This window comes from Onychomys torridus, chromosome 10 (assembly GCF_903995425.1).
Source record: "Onychomys torridus chromosome 10, mOncTor1.1, whole genome shotgun sequence".
Classification (NCBI taxonomy): Eukaryota; Metazoa; Chordata; class Mammalia; order Rodentia; family Cricetidae; genus Onychomys; species Onychomys torridus.
In genome coordinates, this window is record NC_050452.1 from 1,723,703 (window position 1) to 1,748,208 (window position 24,506).

General features: G+C 36.8%; 1 protein-coding gene across 5 annotated transcripts in view; it reads right to left on the reverse strand.

Annotated features, from left to right (window-relative positions):
* Nucleotides 1-24,506, reverse strand: part of Ccdc88a (coiled-coil domain containing 88A) — a 154,609-nt gene that overhangs the window by 64,976 nt on the left and 65,127 nt on the right. For all 5 annotated transcript variants that reach the window (XM_036201581.1, XM_036201582.1, XM_036201580.1 and 2 more), the window contains exons 8-12: nucleotides 19,343-19,515; nucleotides 15,543-15,624; nucleotides 9,613-9,771; nucleotides 5,950-6,096; nucleotides 5,007-5,151 (exon numbers count right to left, since the gene is read on the reverse strand). In XM_036201581.1, the coding sequence (XP_036057474.1) occupies nucleotides 5,007-5,151; nucleotides 5,950-6,096; nucleotides 9,613-9,771; nucleotides 15,543-15,624; nucleotides 19,343-19,515 (706 nt within the window). The remainder of the gene's footprint in view (nucleotides 1-5,006; nucleotides 5,152-5,949; nucleotides 6,097-9,612; nucleotides 9,772-15,542; nucleotides 15,625-19,342; nucleotides 19,516-24,506) is intronic.

The window sequence follows — 24,506 nt, forward strand, 5'->3', positions numbered from 1 at the left end:
TAAGAATATTGATTTTTAATGTATCATGACACTTGATCTTTAACTTTATAAAAAATTAAGTTATCTAAGATACTATTAAACTAAATGAAACAAAGTCTTGAGCTTCTAACATACACAATTTAGCTTAAAGAGACTACAGAATTCTAATTACACGAGAAATTACTTGGTAATGGCATGTGAATGGATCTTGGGTTATTCTATGAGGTACAGTTATGTAGAGAGCCGCATGTAGCCGCACCCTAAAGATGGCTCTGGCTTCTACCCTCTGCCTTCCTGATGGCAAACACTCTTTATGGTAAACAGCTCCTTATTTGGCTATGGCTGGATTCGTGTGTTGCTGGCATATGTGTGAACCTGTGGACAGTGCCCACGTGGCTGCTTGGGGTTGGCAGCCCAGCCCTACTTAGGTGCTGGGAGAGGCTTGCCCCAGCGAGAGAGACACAATGCAACTAATCAAAGGTCTGAATAAACTGTAATGAGAAGGATCCCGGTGTCGCGTCTTCCTTGCTGGTCGAGGCGGGCGCGACACAGTTATTGCTCTGCAATCTTACAAGATCATCTTGACTCAAATAAGAAATATAAGGCATATTATAAATTTTTGGAGCTACTTCAAATATTAAAAGGCAGCTGAAGAATCCTTATAAACGGTTTAAAGATCATATATACTGCTCATATTCTAAATAAAGATGTTAATGCTCAGCTTAGGAGCAAAGATCATTACCATCTGCTCTATTTGTCATGATAAAGCATCTTTATAAGTATATTTAAAAAAATTTTTAATTTATGTATGTATTAGTACACTGCCTGCATGTATGCCATCAAAAGGCACCAGATCCCATTACAGATGTTTGTGAGCTGGGTGCTGGGAACTGAACTCAGGACCTCTGGAAGAGCAGCCAGTGCTCTTAACCTCTGAGCCATCTCTCCAGGCCCATCATTCTTAAGTACAGCATCACCATCAATTCAACCTGGATTAGATATTTTAACAAGAACAAAATAAGCTCATTTGATATAACAAAAAATTTCCAATGGCAGTATGCATGGTTTATTCAAATTATGTAACAATATGATCTAGAAAATAACTTAAGTTTTATAATTTTCCATTATCATCACTGAGTATAAAAATTTGAGAATTATGAAAATTATTTGTTAATTATTATTATTATTTTGTTTTTGTTTTTCAAGACACAGTTTGTCTTAAAAAGTTGTAGTCCTGGTTGTCCTGGGTCATGTTCTGTAGACCAGGCTGGCCCTAAACTCATAAATTCTCCTGCCTCTGCCTCCCAATTGCTGGGATTAAAGGTATGAGCCAACACCACCTGCTTATTTATCTAAATATTAAATGTACATTTTCACATAATTTATTCTGTTTTCATGTTAATTTTTTTTTTTTTTTGAGCTGAGGATTGAACCCAGGGCCTTGTGCTTGCCAGGCGAGCGCTCTACCACTGAGCTAAATCCCCAACCCCCTGACATACTTATTTTTAACTGACAAGTAAAATTTACATTTAGAGAATATATGATGTTCTAACATATACATACACCCCTGTGGAATAGTTAAATGAGGTTATGAAAGATATATATTACTTTAAGTATTTTTTTGTGGTTAAAAACATTAAATTTTACTCTATTAGCAATACTCAAGCATACAAAAATGACTGTTATTAACTATAACCACTGATGTACAAAAGACTTCATGAACTTATTCCTATTTGAAATCTTGTGTCCTTTGTCTAACAGCTAATTTGTTAGCTTCCAGTAACAACTAGACTTTTAAAGATTTCACAAGATCATGTAGTATTTATCTTTTCACATGGTTTATTACATATAACATATATCCTTCAAATTCATCCATGTTCTATCAAGTGATACTATTACTTTTTAACAGTTTAACAATAGTTACAGTATACATATTCTGCAATATTAGATAGCACCTATCTGTGTGTATATGTATCTCACATTTTCTTTATCCATCTATTGATAGACACATTAATTCAGTTACCCGGATGACTGTGAATACTGCTGGAATACTGTTGGAATAAACATGAAAGTACAGATATCTTTCACAAACTTTCTAAATTTTGGTTATGCATGCTCCCAGGGGTGGGATTGATGGATCACACATTATTTTTGTTTGTTTGTTTTGTTTTTTTTTTGGAAACCTGTTTGTGGTGGCTATTGTGTTCCCTGAAATATTGTGTGTTCCCCGAAATTAACAAATCTGGGGTCAGAGAACAGACAGCCACTAGAACAAAGCCAAAAGTGGTGGCTAGAAAATGGGAAGAGCAAGCTATTGCAGAAGCTGGGTGGTGGTGGTACACACCTTTAATCCCAGCACTTGGGAGGCAGAGCTAGCCAGATCTCTGAGTTCAAGGCCACTTTAGAAACAGCTAAGCATGGTGACCCACACCTTTAATCCCAGGGAGTGAGGGCAGAAAGAGAAAGGTATATAAAGCGTGAGGACCAGGATCTAAAAGGTAAAGCATGTAGTTAGTTAAGCATTTTGTTGGTTAAGCGTTCAGGCTTTGGAGCAACACAGTTCAGCTGAGAGCCATTGGGATGAGGACTCAGAAGCTTCCAGCCTGAAGAAACAAGATCACCTGAGGAACTAGTAAGGTGAGACAGCTGTGGCTTGTTCTGTGTCTCTGATCTTCCAGTGTTCACCACAATAACTGGCCTCGGGTTTGAGTTTCATTAATAAGAACAGTGAAGATTCATGCTACACCTGTTTTCCACATTGGCTATACCAATTTACACTGCAGTAAAGAGTGTGCATTAAGTTCCTCTTCTCCACAACCTGCCAACACCAGTGTAATGACTAATTTTCATTTTGGTTATATTTGGAATCACCAAGGAGATATAGCTCTGGGTGTAGTTAAGGGTGAAGAGGAATGTGAGTGGTACCATCTTATTGGCTGGGGTCACAAGTTGAATCAAAAGGGAAGAGGTGAAATGAAGCTGAGCACCAGGGTTATTCTCCCTTTCCTTTCAGACTGTATATACAATGTCACTGTCTAGCTCCTGTTATTGCACTGTGATTTCTTTGCAAACAACCTGAGTGTCTGAGTGCAAACAACCCTGTTCTTCAGCTGTTCCATCAGATGGTCTGTCACAGCAGAGAAGAGTGATGTAAGTGCCTATCTTCTGTGTTTATAAATAGCCAGTTTAACAGTGGGGAGTGCAGACAGACTGTGGATTTTTCATCTCTATGATGATTAAGTAACGCACTCAACATTTTTTATGTACTGTCATGTTTTTTGTTTTTTTTAAAAGATTTATTTATTCATTATGTATACAGAAGAGGGCGCCAGATCTCACTACAGATGGCCGTGAGCCACCATGTGGTTGCTGGGGAATTGAACTCAGGACCCCTGGAAGAGCAGTCAGTGCTCTTAACCTCTGAGCCACCTCTCCAGCCCCGTACTGTCATGTTTTAAGAATGGCATTCAAGATTGTCCTCTGTCCTCTACATGTAGGTAAGCATACATATACAGGCTTTTTAATAGCCGAAATCTGAGCTGTTTTCTTATAACTCAATTTACAGAACTACAATAAAAGTTACAGATACTTTAAAACATTTCTGAGTTCAATACTTATTATGTTGCCAGTACACAGGACACTAGAAGTTTATTATTAGGTTCTCAAGTATAAAATCAGAAAAACTCAATAGGTAATATGTAGGATGAAGCATTTATCTGTATAAGTAATTATTTACTAAGTACTAGACTAGAAATTCTATCAGAGTTTATATTTACTTGATAACTATGTCTTCAACCTTTAGTATAGTGTGTTACAACACATTTGGTAAATATGGGATGGGGATTTAGCTCAGTGGTAGAGAGCTTGCCTAGAAAGCATAAGGCCCTGGGTTTGGTCCTCAGCTCGGGATAAAAGCAAAACAAAACAAAACAAAACAAAAACATTTGGTAAATATTTAATAAATATTTGTTCAAGAGCTCCAGGTAAATAATCTAATACTATGTCATTTATGAATTATGGAACTAATCAAATTTTAATAAATTTATCTGGCAATAACTAACTAAATGTGTTAATAGCATTAACATACCCAATGCAAACAACTATAATAAATTTAATTTTTAATAAAGGGTCTAGAAAAAAAAGAACAAGTATGAATTTGTTTTCTGTTTTTTGTAAGACAGGGTCTGACTATGTAGACCAAATTCAGAAATCTGCCTGCCTCTATCTAGTTAGTCCTGGGAAAAAGGTGTATGCCACCACATCCAGCAACAAGTTACTAATTTATCTAGCAGTCTTTCATTATCTCCAGCAATGAATCAGCTGGCAGGTATGATCTTGAAATGGTTTTTAATTTATTTATTTACATTTATTAGGAAAATAGCCATAGCCGTGAAGATCCTTAACTTTCTTCTGGGTTTTTAGATTCGCCTTTAAAATCTTCATACTAGGGTTTTGAATTCCTATATGTGTTCGTCTGCATTCAAACAACATACTGACCAGATAAAATAACTTCTTTATTTACTTACTGGATGACTACAGTTCTCAAAAGAAACCAATCTATTAGTGTTCCAGCTCTTGTGATAGTAACTTAAAATACTGCCTCGCTAACATCTAACCCTGTTAATGAAATCACAAAACTCAGGTTTTGCTTTAGACCAATCAAGACTGCACAACTGTATATTTAAAAAGCTATACATTGTCTACTGTATAATAATTTAATATACATACTAAATAAAGCTATAGTAGAATTATTTGACACAATTTTAAACAGAAAAGGGTGGGGGATTCAGGTTTTTAAAAAGCCCCTTTTCCCAGAACAAATAAAATTGAGTTTTAAGCTGTAGAAAAGTAAAAACCAGACCTAAAAAAGTAAAAACAAGATGTTACTTTGTGAGATAGAATTTTTTGGAGACAACTGGTAGTCTTGTATGACCTTTAGCTATGGAAATAAAGAACTGCAACAATATATCCAGAATTACAAATAAAACATTTATTAATCTACTTAAATGAAACAAAATTGAGACTACCTTCAGCAAGTTCACTAGTTCTGGATATTTGTTCTAGTTCCCAGCCAAGATGTAATGACTCATCCATACTTTGTTTCTGTGCCATTTCCAAAGTCATATTTTCTTCCATTAATTCTTCAATCTTCTTTCTATCCATATCTCGTTCCTACTCAATTACACAGAGAAACAACGCTAATAAATAGTGTGATTTCCATCCATTCTTCATTAATTTTTACATGTTGTAAACTGAGTATGTTTTTAGTTCCTTAAATTTTTCATTATTGATCAGCTACTTGACATCCTTTCTAAATGATTTTTTTTTTTTTTTGAGCTGAGGATTGAACCCAGGGCCTTGTGCTTGCTCAAGCGCTCTACCACTGAGCTAAATCCCCAACCCCCTAAATGATCTTTAAAACTTAGTTCTTTGAGAATTTTGTACACATTTGGACCTCTTTCACTCCCCCTCTTTCAACTCCTAAATCTCCTCCCTCTTAACCACTGGCCCAAGTATGCACCCCCCCCTTTTGCCCCGTTAAGTACAATTTGTGCTGCCTATATATTCTTGGATATGTGGCCTTTTAAAATAATCTTTAGGGACAAAATGAAAAATTTCCTTCATATTCAGTATATTATTTTAGTCATCTAACAAAATAATTTTGGCCATGGCTGAATTATACCTGATAACTACAAAAGTTCTCCATTTTAAAAGACAAGCTTATAAAATAGATTTAATGTTTTTGAAAGACAAAAATTAATAAGGAATATCCATCTATAATTAAAACAGAAAATGTTACTGTATATTTATTTTATTTAATGGTGGAAATATCAAGCTATTTAGCTATCTTGTCTATGTTTAAAGCCTTATTAAGGGCTCTAGCCATCTTTGTCATTATAGAGAATTTAGCTGAATCATAGAAATTGTTCCTCAGAAGCCAGGAAAACTGATCAATCCCATAAAACTTACCATTTCCATATCATGCAATTTAGCCTTTAGTTGTAAATTCTCTTTTTCTAGTTCATGTAATTTGTCAGAACGAGCTCGAGTTCCTTCTAGTTGGTCTTCCAACATGGTTTTTGTTTCTAATAAAACTTGATTATCTTCTTTTAATTCCTGTAAATATTTCAAATAGGCTTTTAGAAATGATTTAGAAATGTGCTAATACCTGTTTTTAAAGCTATAGAATGTAAAAATTCATCAATGCAAATAAACACATTAAGCCATTCTTATCCATATTTCCGTGCAAGAGTAACCCTACCTAGCAGTATACTGTTTATTTATTTATTTTTGCTTCACCCATTTTCTAACTCCCTACTCCAGAATTAAATATATTATGCATTCAAAATACTTAAGCCTTTAGAATGAATGCTACTACTGTCATTTCACAGGGAACTGATGGAATTTATTAAATGCCTTAGACACAGGGTTAAGAGATAAGTACAACTAGTCTTCCATACATCTAAAGAAACAAAACTCAGGGTTGGGGATTTAGCTCAGTGGCAGAGCGCTTGCCTAGCAAGCACAAGGCCCTGGGTTTGGTCCTCAGCTCTGGCAATAAAAAAAAAAAGAAAGAAAGAAAGAAAGAAAGAAAGAAAGAAAGAAAGAAAGAAAGAAAGAAAGCTCTGTAGAATTAACACTTATTTGGACTGAAATAGACAAGATTTTACCTCGACTGAGGAATAACTTGAAAGTGACTTGTTTTAGGTCTTTACAATAAAAAACTAAGAACAAAACTCCCACAAATGATAAAAACAAGACTCTGTCAACTTAATTTATTATTATTTTGAGACACTCTTCCTAAACAGCCAACAAGCTCAGGCTGTCTAGAAACATGTGATCCTTTTTGCCTCTACCTCTCATTTGTGTTGGGATTATAAGCCTACATGAGCTGCTGTAATCTTTCAGATTCCCAATTTTCTTTCTTGAGACAGGGTCTCATTATGTAGCCTGGCTAGCCTAAAACTCACAAGATTTGCCTGCCTTTGCTTCTAGAGTGCCAGGAAGGTGTGTACTACTATACCTTCTTAAAAATTTCTTGTCTGAGAGCTGGAGCGTAGGGCCTTGTGCATGTGTGGCAAGGTCTCCAACCCTGATCTCTAACTTCTCATTTCTCATGATGTCAAATCAATAATTTGAGGAAATTCATTTTATATAATTTGGTGGTGGTGGCCATGCTGGAGCAGCTGCAGTCAGCAATGGAGCTTCTGGAGTACAGCTATGATGGGTACATTCTGGAAAGGCCAAGCTCCAGGGGGTTTGTCTCCAGAATGCCCCTTGCTTCTGCTGTGCCTTCTCCTGCTTCCTGCTATCCTGACCCTACTGTATTTGGCATGGTGTGACTACTATGTGAAAGGATCCCACTGTATCAAGTACAGTGTGTGAGTGTTTCATGGGAAAATTCCACTCTTCACTGGGCAATTTATGTGCAGGTCATAATGAAGATGATTTTTATAAAGCAATGACGCTTAGTTGGATCAATGATTTAAAGATACAGATGGTTAGTACAGTTAGTAAAGATGATTAGGGAATGGTTTAAGTAATTCTGCTAATTACTCCAATAAGAGATACAAGAAAGATAAAAATAAGGCTGGAAGTCACCTTCCTTTTTGCTAGATAGGAGACTTGCCAAGGATGGAAAAAAAGAACAAGGAACTTTCATGCATTAAAGACCCATGAATCTGTCTGCATGTGGAAAAAAACGGTCAAAGAAAGCAATTATGTCCCTAAATCCAAAGTTAAGTCTTGAGTTCCTTGGTCATGTAGCTTACAGAATTAATCATAGGTTTCAGTGTGTACCTTGAACAAAGTTGTGAAAGGAAATTAAATGACCCTATTGTGATTAACTTGAGTAAATTTTTGTAGAACAGAAAAAGGTTAGGAATTTGCAACACTGAAACTGCAAACAGCTGTCTACCAGTACAAAGGAACTGGTGGAACTTGATTTGCTTAGAACTCTGTGAACCAATAATAAAGGAATCATTGCCTTGGGGTGAAGATAGTATGGTGAGAGCAGCAATACAAAGGAAAATTTTTAACTACATTCTACAAAAAACTTGTAACTTGTTATAATACGATTTCTTCCTGTGTAAAGATTTTAACTTGTTTTTGGAAAATATGTAACTTGTGGCTGTGAGGTGATTTCCTTCTTGTGTAGACATTTTTTGTCTAAGGTGATATAAAAAGGTTGAAAAGAACAATAAAGAGAGAACTAAGTTTTGCCCCCTCAGATAAGTCTCCTGTGTTTGTGCAGTCACCGACTCCACATCTCTCAGGGTTCTCTGACCTGCTGGACCTCGACTCTGGCAATTTGGAAACATGTATTCACAATTTTATCTTGCTAAATAATATGTCTGTTGTTTATAAAGTCTAGAGAAAATACACTGTTCTACTGGGTTTTGAGACAGGATTTCACTATGTATTCCAGAATAGTTTCAAACAATGATCTTTCCACCTGAGCATCTTGAGCTGGGATTACAGGTGAGTACTATCATGCTTTAAGACTACAATGTACATGGAGATCCCTTAGTATTAGCACACATGTACAACAGATATAATATATATGCATATATTATATGCATTGTATATATGTATTATGTATTTTATCTTAGAATCTTGCAGTTTCATTTATTAGTAAAATTCAGGCTAAATGTTCTATTTTTTCATGTTGAAATTAAATGTCTTATTTGTATGTGTGTGGGTGCATCTACAGCACCCACACAGAGCTCAGAGGATAATTTGCAGTGGTTGGTTGGTTCTCACTTTCCATCATATAGATCCTGGGATCAAACTCTGGTCCTGAGGCTTAAATCTTTAATCCATGGAGCCACCTGGCCTACCCTTCATGTGTGTTTTTGTTTTGTTTTTTTGAAGCTGAGGATCAAACCCAGGGCCTTGAGCTTGCTAGGCAAGTGCTCTCTACCACTGAGCTAAATCCCCAACCCCCCACTTCATGGTTTTTTTTTTTTTTTTTTTTTTTTTTTTTTTTTCCCCAAGACAGGGTTTCTCCCCTTCACGTTTTTATTGCTTGATTCCACATACTCTTTTTTTCCCCCTCATCCTCATACTGAAACGTAACAACATCTCCTATGTTTACTGTAAACAAGAATGAAATGAGGAAAGGATGTAAGGGCTATCAAACTCAGACAAAAAAGTGTTTTTTTTTTTCCGAATTCATTTGCATATACATAGCCACCATTGATCTCAATATCCTAATATCAATAAAACAAAAATCAGAAAAATATTTTCCTTTCTTGCTGGGAGCAAGTTTGAGATTAATAGAGATAAGTATTTTATTTTGATGGTAAGAGGTGATCTTCAAAAGCCTCCCATGGCTATAATGATAAAAGCTAGGTGATGCAGGTGTGTGTGTGTGTGTGTGTGTGTGTGTGTGTGTGTGAGAGAGAGAGAGAGAGAGAGAGAGAGAGGGAGAGATGGTACTCCAAAGAACTCAATAAGCTTTATGATATGTGAAGATGCCTTTGTAAAAGTCTAAAGCAATATTGTCCATCTATTTAAAGTAAGTAACTCAAAGAACTTAATGCTACCTCTAGATTCAATGTTTTGTTTATAAAATGCATTTTAAAAATCTTAAAACTTTAATAAAAAAGCATGAATAACTTTGCAACATACCTCAACTCTTGCCTTATAAAATTCAATGTCATGAAGTCTCTCTTTGTATCTGCTGAGTTCACTTTCAAGCTTATCCACTCGGACTGCCTTCTCTCGAAGTGCATCCAATTCATCTCGGTACATTCGAGCAGATCGAGCATCTGACAGCAAATTCATGTTCTAAATAGAAATATAAATAATGATTTCAATATGAACTTTCCCCTTTAAACTATTCTTTGTTCAAACAGCTTCATTAATTTAACATAAAGTAATAAATTTATTTATTTTAACACAAAATACAAACACAAAATAAATTTAAGAGGAAATTGTATTGTATATAAATAAAAATTGTTCCTTAAAAAAATGAGGACATACCAAGCCTTTTCCTTGAACCAATTATAAAAGGATTTTTTTTCCCCTTTTTTTTGGTTTTTCAAGACAGGGTTTCTCTGTTTAGCTTTGTGCCTATCTTGCTTGGTAGACCAGGCTGGCCTCGAACTCACAAAGATCTGCCTGCCTTTGCCTCCCAAGTGCTGGGATTAAAGGCGTGTGCCACCACCACCCGGCAAAGGATTTTAAATATATGTTTACACACAAATTTTTACATAGTGTTCGCTATTAGCAATGTTTTTGAAAAAGGAATTGTAAATTAAGTTAACCTCTACTTAACACAAAATTTACAATTAAATTTAAGGTTAAAATTTAATTTTAGGGATGTCTAACAGATGTTAAGAACACTGTCTGCTCTTCCAGAGAACCTTGTTCAATTCCTACCACCAACATAGTGGTTAACAATCCTCTAAGTCCAGTCCCAGGGACCTGTCACCTTCTGGCCTCTAGGGGCATTGCATCCATGTGGTACTTAGACATACATGCAGAAACAACATCCACACAAAATTAATTTTTTAAGAGTGTAACTTTAAAATACAAGATGATAAACATACAGAAAATCTAAGTGATATAACTAAAGTAAATTACTAATTTAGAAAAGTATTTTTATCCACATATGTAATCTGCTCAAATTTAGCTGATATTTTTAAAATGCTTCTAAATAAACTAGCATTTAACTATTAAAAGCAATTCTGTGGACTTCTGAAACATTCCTAGGAAATTCATAAGGTCAAAATTATTTTCATAACAAACAGGCTATTTCTTTCCACTCTTACTCTCTTTATTCTCTCGTGATGGCACTGGCCTGTGATAGTTCAAAGGTTTTGTAACTGGTTATTTTGTGTGTACATGCAGAGGTTAAAGGACAGCTGGCAGAAGCTACTTCTCTCCTTCCCATGGGTCCTAGGGACTGAACTTAGCTTATCAGGCTTGGCAGTCAGGGCCTTTCCCACTGAACTACCTCAGTGACCCACATTATAACTGACTAGGAGTCTTTTATGTCAGGCATAAAGAGACTTGCAAAAATAAAAAATAGTATTATTCTTCCCGCTAATAGTTTTATCTATTTTAGAGAACCACTCCTTTGGAGTTAAAACAAGCAAGTGCGCGCGCACACACACCCCTCTGTTATCAAGAGGTGGAATAAGAGCCAGAGCACATAAAAAATACCACTTCCTGGCTCATTCAGCTAGGGTGGCCTCAGTATATGATCTTGCATATAGTTTTTGACATTCAAAATAGCAGGCTAAAGTAGGTAAGAGAAAGATATCACTGTGCAGCCTTATTCCAATCCTTGGTATTTATGGCTTGGATACTCAAACGAAAAACACAAGAAAACAGTTATTTAAAAAAAGTGAATTCTTACTAGTTTTTAAGATTAACAAATTTAATTATATAAAATAATGGATTTTACTATGACATTTTAGTTGTTTGTCTGTTTGTTTTTTGAGACAAGGTTTCTTTGTGTAACGGCCCTGGCTGTCCTAGAACTCGCTCTATAGAACAGGGTGGCCTTGAACTCACAGAGATCTACCTGCCTCTGCCTCCTGAGTGCTGGGAATAAAGGCATGCAACACACCAATGCCAGGCATGCTATGACATTTTAGTACATACATATAATTTGACCATATTCACCAGTCTCTTTTATTCTTATGAACACTATTCTATCCCCTTCTTTTCTTAACAATCCCTTAGGAAAAAAAAATCTTAATACCCATGGTTCAAGAGGAAAAAAAAAAACCCAAAAGACTAAGTAAAAAAAAAAAAACAAAAACACTTTATTATATATAACCTAATATAATCATTATGGTAGAGCAGAAAATTCTCAACAGAGGAAACTCAAATGGCTGAGAAACATTTAATTGTTCAACATCCTTAGTCATTTGGAAATTCAAATCAAAAGGACTCTGAGATTCCACCTGTCAGAATGGCTAAGATCAACAACACAAGTGACTGCTCACGCTTCTCAGGCTGTGGAGTAAAGGGGACACTCCTCTACTGCTGGTGGGAGTGCAAACTTGTACAGCCACCGAAAGCTTTGGGAGTCCAGCTCCTCAATATCCTTTACCCAGAGTTCCAGAAGAGATGCTCCTAGTGGCGAATCAATCTGAGGGATACGAAATTCTTTAGTCCATACACTGTATTCTTCTGAGTCAGTTCTCTTCTACAAGCTTCTATTCTGCTCTCATGCCTGGCTCCTTTCTTGCCCGATTTCTCTCTACATTTATCTGTTGTGCCCTCTATGTTCTATTTTAATTCTCATCTTAGTTCTGCTCCATCTAGGTTCTCATCCATCTAGTTCTTTCCCATCTCCTTTCTCCTCTTGTTCTTCCTCATCTTGTTCTTCCCCATCTTCCATATCATTCCTCTAGTACTCTCTTCTCGCCCTTCAATCTAGTTCTTTCCCATCTAGTTTGTTCCTTTACAGTTCTTACTCGTCTACTTCTGTCATTCTCTTTTCTCTTCTCTGTCTAGTCCTCCCAAGTCTCTGAGGTTTACAGTTATATACCCATGCAGTAGCAATGCTCTGGTTAAAGCAAGGTCACCAGGCTTGAATTCCCTCAGGGTCAAAAGGCGGGGTAATATGATCCACACAAAAGAGCAGTGATTGCCAGCCATCATCTGCAACTCAAGGGGAAGTGACTGAAAATGGGGTACAGAATCAACTGAGGGCTAAATTTGGTTAATAACTGAGCAAAGGGGATTTTATGTGCTCAACCATATCCTTAGGAGTGGTTAAAGTATTAGGAGTCTATCAGTGATGAGTGAAGATAAAATGGCCTTATTTTCCTTTGGCTCATATCTGTCCAAGCTATCTTGGCTACTGCTTTCTGGCGGGGCGGGGGAGTGTACTCCTTGACTGGGCAGCCTGATTCAGCTTAAATGTACCTGTAAGTAGAAACCCTTTAGGTCTGAGTTAATAGTTAAAGGTAGATCTAAAACTAGAGATGAGACGTTGGAAAGGAAGAAAGCTAAGCTTAATTAGCACATCCACTAGACCTTCTCAAGCAGTCTAGATGCTTAAGTTTGTTCTTATAGAGTACAGAAGTATCTCTAATAAGATACTTTCATCCATCCAGGAATGGTCCTGGCCAGATGCTGCTAATGATAATTACAGGGAGGCTTGAACTGGGGTTCTGGCTATGTATAGCTGTCAGGACAGAAGGCTATCTAAATATTTCACTAGTAGAGGAGAAATGGTGTCCAACAAATGATGGAAAAGCTACAACAGCACATGATAAATTCATAGGAGGAAACAGCTAATAATTAAAAGCCAAATATCACCAAGGTTCTTTAAGCCTCAGCTTTACCTCTTGGAAGGCCCTTGGCTTCTTCTAGGTATAGCTTTGTCATAATCAGCTGAAATCCTACTTCATGTTATTGCATTTTGCAGCATACAGGCACTATGGACATCAGTGTGGTGGTTCCTCAGAAATATTCACCTCAAGACCCAGCTATACCACTCCTGGGCATATACTATAAGGACATTTGCTCAACTATGTTCACAGCAGCTTTATTCATAATTGCTAGAGCTGAAAACAACCTAGATGACACTCAATGAAGAATGGATAAAGAAAATGTGTTACATTTACACAATGGAGTATTACTCAGCTATTAAAAACAATGACATCTCGAGCCGGGCGGTGGTGGCACACGCCTTTAATCCCAACACTCAGGAGGCAGAGGCAGGTGGATCTTTTTGAGTTCGAGGCCAGCCTGGTCTATAGAGCGAGATCCAGGAAAGGCACAAAGCTACACAGAAAAACCCTGTCTCGAACCCCCCACCAAAAGAAAAACTAACAAAAAAACAAAACAAACAAAAAAAACCAAAAACCAAAAAAACATGAAATTTACTGACAAATGGATGGAACTAGAAAAAAATCATCCTGAGTGAAGTAACCCAGACACAGAAAGATAAACATGGTATGTACTCACGCATAAGTGGATAGTAGCCATAAAGTAAAGGATAACCTTGCTACAATCCATAGACCCAGAGAGGCTAATTAACAAGGAGGACTCTAGGGGGGAACATATGGGGTCTCCCTGGGAAGGGGAAATAGAATCCATTTCACAGGCAGACTGAGGACAGGTGTGGGTGGGAATAGGAGGGATCAGACACAGGGCACAGGTGGGAAGGTGGAGGAACAGAGTAGTAGGAGAGACAACTGGAATTGGGGGGCATTTGGGAGGCATTGTGGAAACCTAGTACAATGAAAAATGCCCTGGAGTCTACAAGGGTGACTAGCAAAGACTCCCACTAATAGGGAATATGGAGTCTGAATCAACCATCTTCTGTAACCAGGCAAGGCTTCCAGTGGAGGGACTACAACACTAACCCAGCCTCAAAACCTTCCACCTACAATTTGTCCTGCCTGCAAGATGTACTGGGGTAAAGGTGGCACAGAAATTGTGGGAGTGGCCACTCAATGACTGGTCCAGGCTGAGACCCATACTATGAGAGGGAGTCCACACCTGACACTGCCTGGATGGTAGGGTATCAGAGGCCGGATAGCCCAGAGACCTAGGATGAAAACAACCATGACTGCCCACCCCACAAAAAAAAGTCAATGGAATGATTCTTAATGATATTCTGCTATACTGATAGACTGGAGCCTCACCTAGTTATCATCAGAGAGGCATCATCTAGCATTTGATGGGAGTAGACATAGAGAGATCTAGAGCCAAACATTGGGTAGAGCTCAGGGAACCTCATGAAAGAGGGGAAGGAAGGACTGAGCAGCCAGAGGGGTCAAGGATACCACAAGAACATGGCCCACAGAACCAACTAAGCAGGGATCATGGGGGCTCACAGAGACTGACACAACAAACAGAGTCGATACGGGTCTGAGCTAGGTCCTCTGCATCTATGTTATGGTTGTGTAGCCTGATATTCATGTAGGACTCCTAGCAGTGGGAGTGGGAGGTGTCTCTGACTCTGTTGCCTGCTCTTGGGAGGCTTTCTTCCTACTGAGTTGTCTCGTTCAGTCTTGATATGAGGGTATGTGCTTAGCCTTATTGTACTTTGTTATGCCACATTCAGTTGATTTCCCTGGGAGGACTGCTCTTTTTTGAAGGGGAACAAAGGGAAAGTGGATTTGGGGGAGAGGGACAATGTAGGAGAAGAACTAGGAGGAGTGGAGGGAGGGGAAAACATGTATGGGATGTAATATATAGGAGAATAAGTAAAAATAAAACATTTTGGTGTTTATATAACCTAATATAATCACTATGGGAGACGACAGCTCAATTCAGTATACAGAGGTGCTTGGGTAAAACAGTGATAATGGGCAAATACATTTAAAAAAAGGGACTTAGAACTGCCCCAGTCCAGAAGGGCTACTTTGAATCTTGAATCTTTGAATTTTGAATAGTAGGGACAAAAGACCATGATTTCCAACTCTGGCTCTCCATGTTGATAAAGGCAATAAAAAGTCACCTGACTTTATACAAATATATGAAGTAACTGGGGCTTAAAGTATTGAGGTAATGGTTATAAATTACAATGAGACAAATCAATTTCCAACTATTTCAGCTACAATATAATAAATCTAGGTACACACCTCTTGTTGAAGCCTCTTCAATTCCATTTCTATTTGTTCAAGTTCTTGTTTACAGTCCAATAACTGTTCAGTCTTTTCTTCCCTTAAATGCAAAAAGGTATTTATTAAAGAATAAGCATACTACTTCCAGAATCTGTGATCATCACAACATTAATACACATAAGTGATTATTTTTTAACTAACTGAGGGCTGCAGATAGCTCAGCAGTTAAGAGTACTTGCTGAGCTTACAAAGGACCAGGGTTCAGTACCCAGCACCAACTTGGTGACTCTGAACTATCTGTAATTATAGTTTCAAGGAATCCACTGCCACCTTCTTGCCCCTGCAGGTACCAGGCACACATTTTGTACATATACATGTTTGAAGAGAAGCACTCTTACACATAAAGTAAAAGTACATAAAACATTGCTGGACAAGATGGCACCCACCTCTAATCCCAGCACTAAGGAGGCAGGGGCCAGGAGACCTCCATGAACTCTATGCAGCAAGTTCCAGGGCAATACAGTAATATGCTGCTGCAGAACTAAAACCTAACTAAATGGAGTATTATCCATAACCAGAACACTTAGAGGAAATAAAGCCAAGAAAAAGATACTATGAATATATGACTTAGATGTTATGAAACTTCCACCAATGATGTTAAAAGACCAATGCAATAACTAACGTCCTTAGAGTTTATTATATTCCTTCTCTTTACTTCTTCATCTGTCCTACCTTAACTTTCTCTCCAACTCTGCAAAATCAACATTAAGCATGAATGTTTACAGAATACTGGGTATGAGGAGTTCCTCACAAAGGAACTCCAAACTATTTTCTACATTTACAATGGCCTAAAGGAAACCATACACTTACTATTTGCCATACATATTGCTTAACACATTGTTATATACATACACACATAAATATTGACACCAGGTCTTACTGTGTAATGCTGGCTACCCAGGAACTCACTATGTAAACTAAACTGACCTCACAAAAATCCATGTCTCTGACTCTAGAGTGTTGAAATTAAAGGCATGTACTACCATGCTCAGCAATATAGCTCAATTTTTATTAATTTTTGAACTGCTTTATTTCTTATTTTTCTATAATTTTCCATTAGAGCTAATCTTCTCAAAGAAAGCCTGTATTTAACTATTTTCTGCCTTCTGTTGTCTAGTAATAAAAGGTACTGTATAAAGTAGCTTATTTTTATACATCTTTATGTTTCTCTTGTGTTCAAAAACCACAAAATTTTAAATGATAGAGATATTCCCTTTGATAAAAGAAATATAGTTTGCTAAGTTTCAGTTTTCCATATAATTAATAATGTTTTATTTAGAAGTCAGTATAAAAATCATGTATTACATGTCTGCACACATTTCTAAAAGGAAAATCTAGTCTTTAGGCTTCTTGATATCTACTATCAAACTGCCCCGTTAAAAGAACATTAACATCCTCTATTTAAATTTCTTATTTGTAAATTGTTAGCTCCTATTTTCCCCCCATTTATTCATTTGCTGAAGGAGGTAGGTTAAGTGTCATGGTGTGTTGGTGGAGGTTAGAGGACAACCTGAGTGAGATAAAGTTCTCTCCTTCCACCATGTGGGTTCTAGGGACCAAACTTAGGTTGTCAGGCTTAACAGCAAGCACCATCTTGACGGCCCTCTTATTTCTAATTTTCTGTTAGTTTGTCTTTTTATAGATCAGAAGTTACTGCTTTTGTCATTAACAAGATATTAGTTATATGCTACAACACCAATGAACTTGGAGGACATCATGCTAAACAAGAAGGCCACATATAATATGATACCTTTCTTTATATGAGTGTCAAAAACAGGCAAACCCAGCCAGACAGTGGTGGCACATGCCTTTAATTCCAGCACTCGGGAGGCAGAGGCAGAACTCACAGGAGTTCGAGGCCAGCCTGGTCTCCAAAGCCAGTTCCAGGAAAGGTGCAAAGCTACACAGAGAAACCCTGTCTCGAAAAACCAAAAGAAAAACAAAACAAACAAAAAAAACACAACCAAAACCAGGCAAACCCAGGGAAAAACAACAGATAAGCCATTGCTAAAATCTGAGATCAAAGAGGATGGACAAAGACACTTTTATTCAATTATTGTGGTAATTGTATACTTTAAAAAGATGAACTGTCAGATACTGAATCATATTTTAGTAAAAGTATTTTCTTTTTTAATAAAATAATTAATCATTATATTAAAGAAACTCCCAAAATACACAATCAATGGTGATTGAAAGAACTGTTGAAGGAAGTCTTCAATAATGTCAATTATTGTATAAAAAGTTTAATTTATAAAGAATTAGTTATTCCATCTAATCATAAATTATACTTTTACTCTGTAAACCAAAATCAATTACACTATTTGGTATTACTCATAAATAAGCATGCATCAGTTAGTAGTTAATACAAATTATATTCTAGTTATTTATTTTATAGTTTCCATTAGTTATAAAGCAATCTAGACCTTTTGTTTTTTAAAATCAAGGTTTCTGCTGCTAATCCACCACAGGAATTATCTGTTCCCATTAAAACAAAAGAAAGACATGCCATCCTAAGAAATATATAAAAGAATACATTTTCAAAAATATTAGATGGGATTTGATGAAATGCTAGTTACTGAAAATACTTGCTGCATGCATCTGGTATCTTTACTCACTTAAAAGCATCCACTTATATTTTCAAGTCATTACACATGAAAACAACTTTTGTCAATCTTCTAAGGTTGTTTGAATTTTTAATATATTCCAAGGCCAAGTAAATTCTATTTGAAAATTAAACTCTAATATAATGCAACATGGTAAATGAATTCACAGCCATCACTGCAGTTCTAATTGCATGCTTCATCTAAAGACTAGAGAAGATTGAGCTAAATTATATGGAGAAAACTAGTGTTCACTGTTTAGGCTATCCATTAGCTGCCAGTCAAACTAATAACAGCAATCTCTTCCCTAATTTTCCTGGTGCAGCTGTTTATAGAATATCCTGGGTGTGTTCACTTCAATAGACACATAATAATGCAGACATCCACAAATGAAAGCTGTATTTTTTTTTTGTTTTCAAATTTTCCTACAGACTATTTAATGCTTTTTCTACCTTGCATATCCAATTCACTTTTCTAAGTTGCTTTAAATAATCAGTAAATAAAAGTAATTACTATCTTGTGAATTTAAATTTAAAACCTACATTCTGAAGCTAAAACTCTAGGAAAACAAATTTAAAAAAAGAGAGAGAGAGAAAACCTATAAATCCAAAATCCTTTATTCTCCTTAAAGTACAAAATACAAAATCTTCAGCAAAGATTAATCATGCTTTTACTGTGGTTCACCCAAGAATTAATATGTAAAATTTATATTCTATTTTCTGTAATGAGCTTTGATAACTTAGTAAGTACAATTTTATCAGTACTAATAACATCTGCATATTTTATTAAGTAGAACTGGCACTTCAATGACTTAATGTAGTTGATACACATAAAGTTATTTTGTAATAGTATATGTCAACAATTCAGTCTTTGAAAACATTGTCATTATTACTATTATTCAGGCAGGGCTTCATATAGCTCAGGCTAAGCTCAGACTTACTTTGTATCTGAGGATGACCATGAACTACTGGATTGTCCTGCTTATACTTGAGTGTTCGGATTATAGGCAATTTTTTTTCTCATTTTGACAAATACTAATAAATAATTTGATTTAGGTTAACAACAGAGGACAATTGGTCTATTATCAAACTTAAAATACTGCTAAAGTCATCTTTGTTACCACATAATTTCAACGAATATTGAAAGTGAGGGACTTACAATTCCTGCCTTAGTCTTCGGATCTTGGCCTTAGCATCAGCCAGTTCCACTGAGAGGTGCTGTCGACTTTCTGTTCGCTTCATGCCAGGAGAACCACAGGGTGACTGTGCGGTCGAAGAGGCATGTGGTAGAAAATGAAGACCATCTCGCTCTTCAGAAAGCTCTACAATAGTCTAAGAATTACAGAAGTAAACACAGAAACAGTTTTAGTGTTCCACACATCAGTAACCTAGACACAGCAACACTAACCAGTGAACATTCTATGAAATAAAACAACATTGATCAAAAGCATCTCAATTTTGCCAGGTAAGGCGTGTAATCCCTGAATCCCAGCACTTGGGATGCACGGACAGAGACGGTAGATCACTGTGAGATTGAGGCCAGCCTGATCTACCTCGTGAGTTCAGCCAGGGCTACATAGTGAGACCTTGTCTCCAACACAAAAAATAACAATAGCGAAAACTACTTTTTAACTTTGTCATATTAGCTGTTACTTCAAGTTTTACTCAACAGTTCATTGGTGCAGAATATTATTTTAAGGTGTGTTACTTTTGTTTATGCTCTGGAACATTTGTTTAATGATGTAACAAATGTTTTACATTTGTTTGGTTAAATAAAATTCACCCAAGGTTAGGAGGTTGAGTAAGCAACTAGCTGACATGAAGTGGTAAGGAGGAGCCAAGCAGAGAAAGGATTTTAAGTAGGGGTGAAAAAAAACACAAGGGCTTTTGGGAGGCAAGCAAGGAGAGGAGGTGTGTTACTTGCTATTCAGTCCCTCTGAAAAACAGAATTCCACCTTAACCTTTGAATCCTGATTTCTTTAGAGGGAAAGAGATTTAGTTAAGATCCCTTCGCAGCTTTGAAAGAGTGGGAGTCAGAGGGAACAGATTTCCTTCAGGCCTTGCCTCTCAAGGCCTAATCACTGCTGGTAGCAGCGGAGCTGCTGTGGCTTAAAAGGCAGCAACAATTTTTAAAAAAGGACAACAGCTCATGTTTAGCAGATTAACACAGAAACATGTCAATGCTTTTTTTTTCCTCTCCCTAGATTTTTTAATGACAAAATAATAAGATAACAACTGTTGGAAAGGCATAAAAGACATGCTGACAAAGGAAAGAAAACCAGAGAGTGATTTGTCTAGAACTGTGCTATCCAATTACAATAGCCAGTAACACAAGTGATTATTTAATAAAAATTTAAACAGCTCAAAATTCAGTTCTTCAGTCACATGAGCTAGGTTTCAAGTACAAAACAGGTATCTGTTGTTAGTTGTTACTATACTGGACAGTCTAGTAATATAATCTTGTCATCACTGCAGAATTAGACAATACCGTTTTATAATTCTATAATCCTAGAGGAAGCAATTGCCAGAGAGAATGAGATCTTAAAGGGAGGTCAGATAACTGAGGCACAAAGACTGTATGCTAACACAACTAGCTAATAGTAATGTTGAGACTGCATGGTAGCCCATCCATTGTTTATCCTATGTTCCATGTTTTATAATACTGTACTGCTTCCCATATCAAAGCTTCCCCAATCCTTTCTCCAAAGACCTTCGGTGGGGCATAAACCTTTTTATTTTCCTAAATTTCAGCTTTATGGGTTAAGTATGTAGCCATCCTACATTCTCACAATTGTGTTGCTCCATTGTCCTAATTTTCCTATTCTTTACTGGTAAATTATTTTACTCTAAACCATTTTTGCTTTACTTTAAACTTTCTCAGGCAAATGAACTTATCTTGTAAGGCAGCTTTAATTGTCCACCCAGACAGTATGGGTGGCATTACTATGCTGGGACCATGAAATAATCATATTCCTTATCACCAAGTCTACTGTGGGAGGCCAGCTCCCACCTTTTACAGGGTTCCTATGAGGAGCAGAGAGGAATAAGGAATTAGTAGATAGAAAGATAGCAGAGATGAGACAGACAAAAACACAGGATAGCTTCAGGAGGACCCAGGTCAATACCCAATGGGCCCTCTGTCTCTTCAAAAGGGCTTTTTATAACAATGCCAAGGGGTGGGGCAAAAGACCTCCCCCTTGCTAGATCAAATCACACCGCAAAGCCAAGTGCAGACCTTTCCAAATACCTGGTAACCACGTCCATAGTCCAATCATTCCCTATGCAGCCCTGCTGGGTAAAGCATGCTCAGATCTCACTAGGAAACCTCTGGGCTCCCAGTCTACCCTCATCACTTGTTTTTTATTTAAAATTTTAAAAAAGATTTGTTCATTTTATTTTAGATGTGAATGTTTTGCCTGAATGTATGTGTACCATATGCATGCCTAGAGCCCAAGGAAGTTAGAACATGGCACTGGATCTCCTGGAACTGGGTGCTATAGATGGATGTAAAACACCATATGGGTGCTGAGACTCAAACCTGGATCTTCCACAAGAGCAACAAGTGCTCTTAAATGCTGAGCCATCTCTCCAACTACATTTTTTTGTTTTGTTTTAACCACATAGCAGGATTCATTTTTTCATCTTTGGGAAATATTTCAGCTTCTCTGTCTTACTGCTTTAATAAACTTCAGAGAGTACCATCCAAGTTCATTATCTCTCTACAACTCCATGTCCACTACTTAATCAATCAATACAAGTTTCTCCAGTAAAGGAATCAACTCTTTTGTACTATGCTGCTTTTACTATCATTGTGTGACCACACCTGCCCTTGAACCTTTTTACCACTCAACTGCCTCTTTTGGATATGCAAAAGATTATTTCTAACTACTCTAGAGTTCCTACAGTCTGTTACTACAGTTACGCTTCTTATGTGTCCTTTCCACTTTTAATTTTAGTACTATCAGTTTATTGTCTGACAATTACACCTTTTTCCCTTAGTATTCTCCAACAGGATCTCATTTAGCACTGTAATTTTCATAAAGGTCTATTTTAGACATAAGAAACTAAGAATTATATAGACCAGTGTAAACCAAAGTCATACAACCAATTATGGGTACCATAGCAATTAAATTTCAAGTTGACATATGTTTTTTTTGTTTTTGTTTTTGTTTTTTTGGTTGTTTTTTTTTTTTTCCGAGACAGGGTTTCCCTGTGTAGCTTTGCTCCTTTTCCCTGGAGCTCACTTGGTAGCCCAGGCTGGCCTTGAACTCACAGAGATCTGCCTGGCTCTGCTTCCCAAGTGCTGGGATTAAAGGAGTGCGCCACCACCACCGGGCTGACATGTATTTTCAATGTGCTTTTTGTAAAAATGCTACAATAAATTTGTTTTATGTATATTTTTACAAAATAAAATTCAAGTTTGACTATAGCCATATTTTTTCCCTGGTTTTCTTCTTTGAATATTTATTTCTTTGTTTTGAGACAGGGTTTTATGTAGCGCAGGATGGTTTCAAGCTTAGTGTGTAGCCAAGGCTGGCTTTGAACTCCTGAACCTCCTACCTCTACCTCCATAGTTCTGAGATTACAGGTGTACACTACCACATCTGCCTTCTTGATTCTAGTTCTAAGGTAACAGAACTTAAAGAGAGTCCTAGATCTTACCATCCATTTGTTTTGTTTTTCGAGACAGAGTTTCTCTGTGTAGCTTTGAGCCTGTCCTGGAACTCACTCTGTAGCCCAGGCTGGCCCTGAACTCACAGAGATCCGTCTGCCTCTCCCTCCCAGTGCTGGGATTACAGGTGTGTGCCACCACCGCCTGGCTGCCACCCATTTTTAATGAAATATACCACTCAACGACCCTTTTACTTAGTCATTTATTTTTGGGCACACTGTCCCATAAAGACTTTGTAAATGATTTCTGTTTAAGCTTCCAACTAAAAACTGCTAACACTGTTTCCAACCAATGACCTCCTCTCCAACTAATCACCTAGGACTAGCTGCTTCACTATTGCATTTTTCATCAAAACATATTCTGCATATCCTTATACTTTTCCTTATTCTTCAAAGATATGCACACAGATTTGATGTGAAAAGAAAAAGAGAAACGCCAAATTCCTTCATTGCTACTTTTGAAAGTGACTTTACGTGTTCTTGCCACACACCTGTCCTCCCACCCAGAAGCACATCCCAATTTCCCTGTCTTTATGGATAATGCAATGTTATTCTCCATAGCAGACGAAGGCTCTGTTTCCAGAGTCAATTTTATGTTCATTTTTCTGTTGTCTTAATGATCTTTAATTTTGCTAACATTTTCTGATTTTAATAACAGTACCTAGGAGATAATATTTAACAAACATTTAGTTCCTACACAAACTGATTAGTGCCTAATTATATACTAACCTTCATTTTTACTTACAAATAGTGTAGTTTTTTTCTCAATAAACCAGAAATCATCTTTGTTGCTCCTCCCTCTCATCCAGCACAGTATGACACACAAACAGAGGTGGTAAACATATTTCACTCAAGTAATACACAAGCAATGCAGAACCAAAAAACAGAACAGCTGTCCATGGTGGTGTATGCTAATAATCAATGGGTCAGGGAAGCCTGGGGCTATACTTTATATAAGGGCAAAGCCAGAAATTTATATAAAGTATATCACAACAAGGCTTGTGACAGATAAAACTTAAAAATATTTGGTGAATGTATGGTTAAATTGGCTATTACTAAAAGGTGTTTAAAGAAATTCCCATGCTGGGCAAAGTGGTACATGCTGTGAATCGTGGCACTCAGGAAGCAGAGGCAGGTGGATCTCTGTGTGCTCTAGGGTAGCCTGGTTTTGCACAGTGAGCTCTATCACAGCCAGAGCAACATAGTAAAACCTATCTCAAAAAAGGAAAAAGAAATTCCCAAAGTCAAAATATGTAATGTACTAATATATAAGCAGGACCCAATTTTCTATGTTTAAAGTAAGGTTTTCTTTAAAAATTGGTTTTTACTAACATTTACATATAAACTGGCTTAATGAAAAAATTTTGTTTAATCAAGGTAATTTCTTGTGTTTTCCATTGAATTTTACATTTTTTTCACTTAGAGAAAGCAAATCTTAAAACGAGTTTTAATCCTTTGACTTTAAAACAGAGAATTTAGTGATTATTTTAGGACTTTGGTTAAATGCATATTGATTATATTTGCTGCCTTATGTCTATAATTATGGATGCATATATATTTGAGGGCCTAATATGCGATATACCTAAGTTTTGCCTAAATGTTATGGAAATTTTGTAGTTAGAGGAACGTAAGTTTAATATATGTAAAAGTGA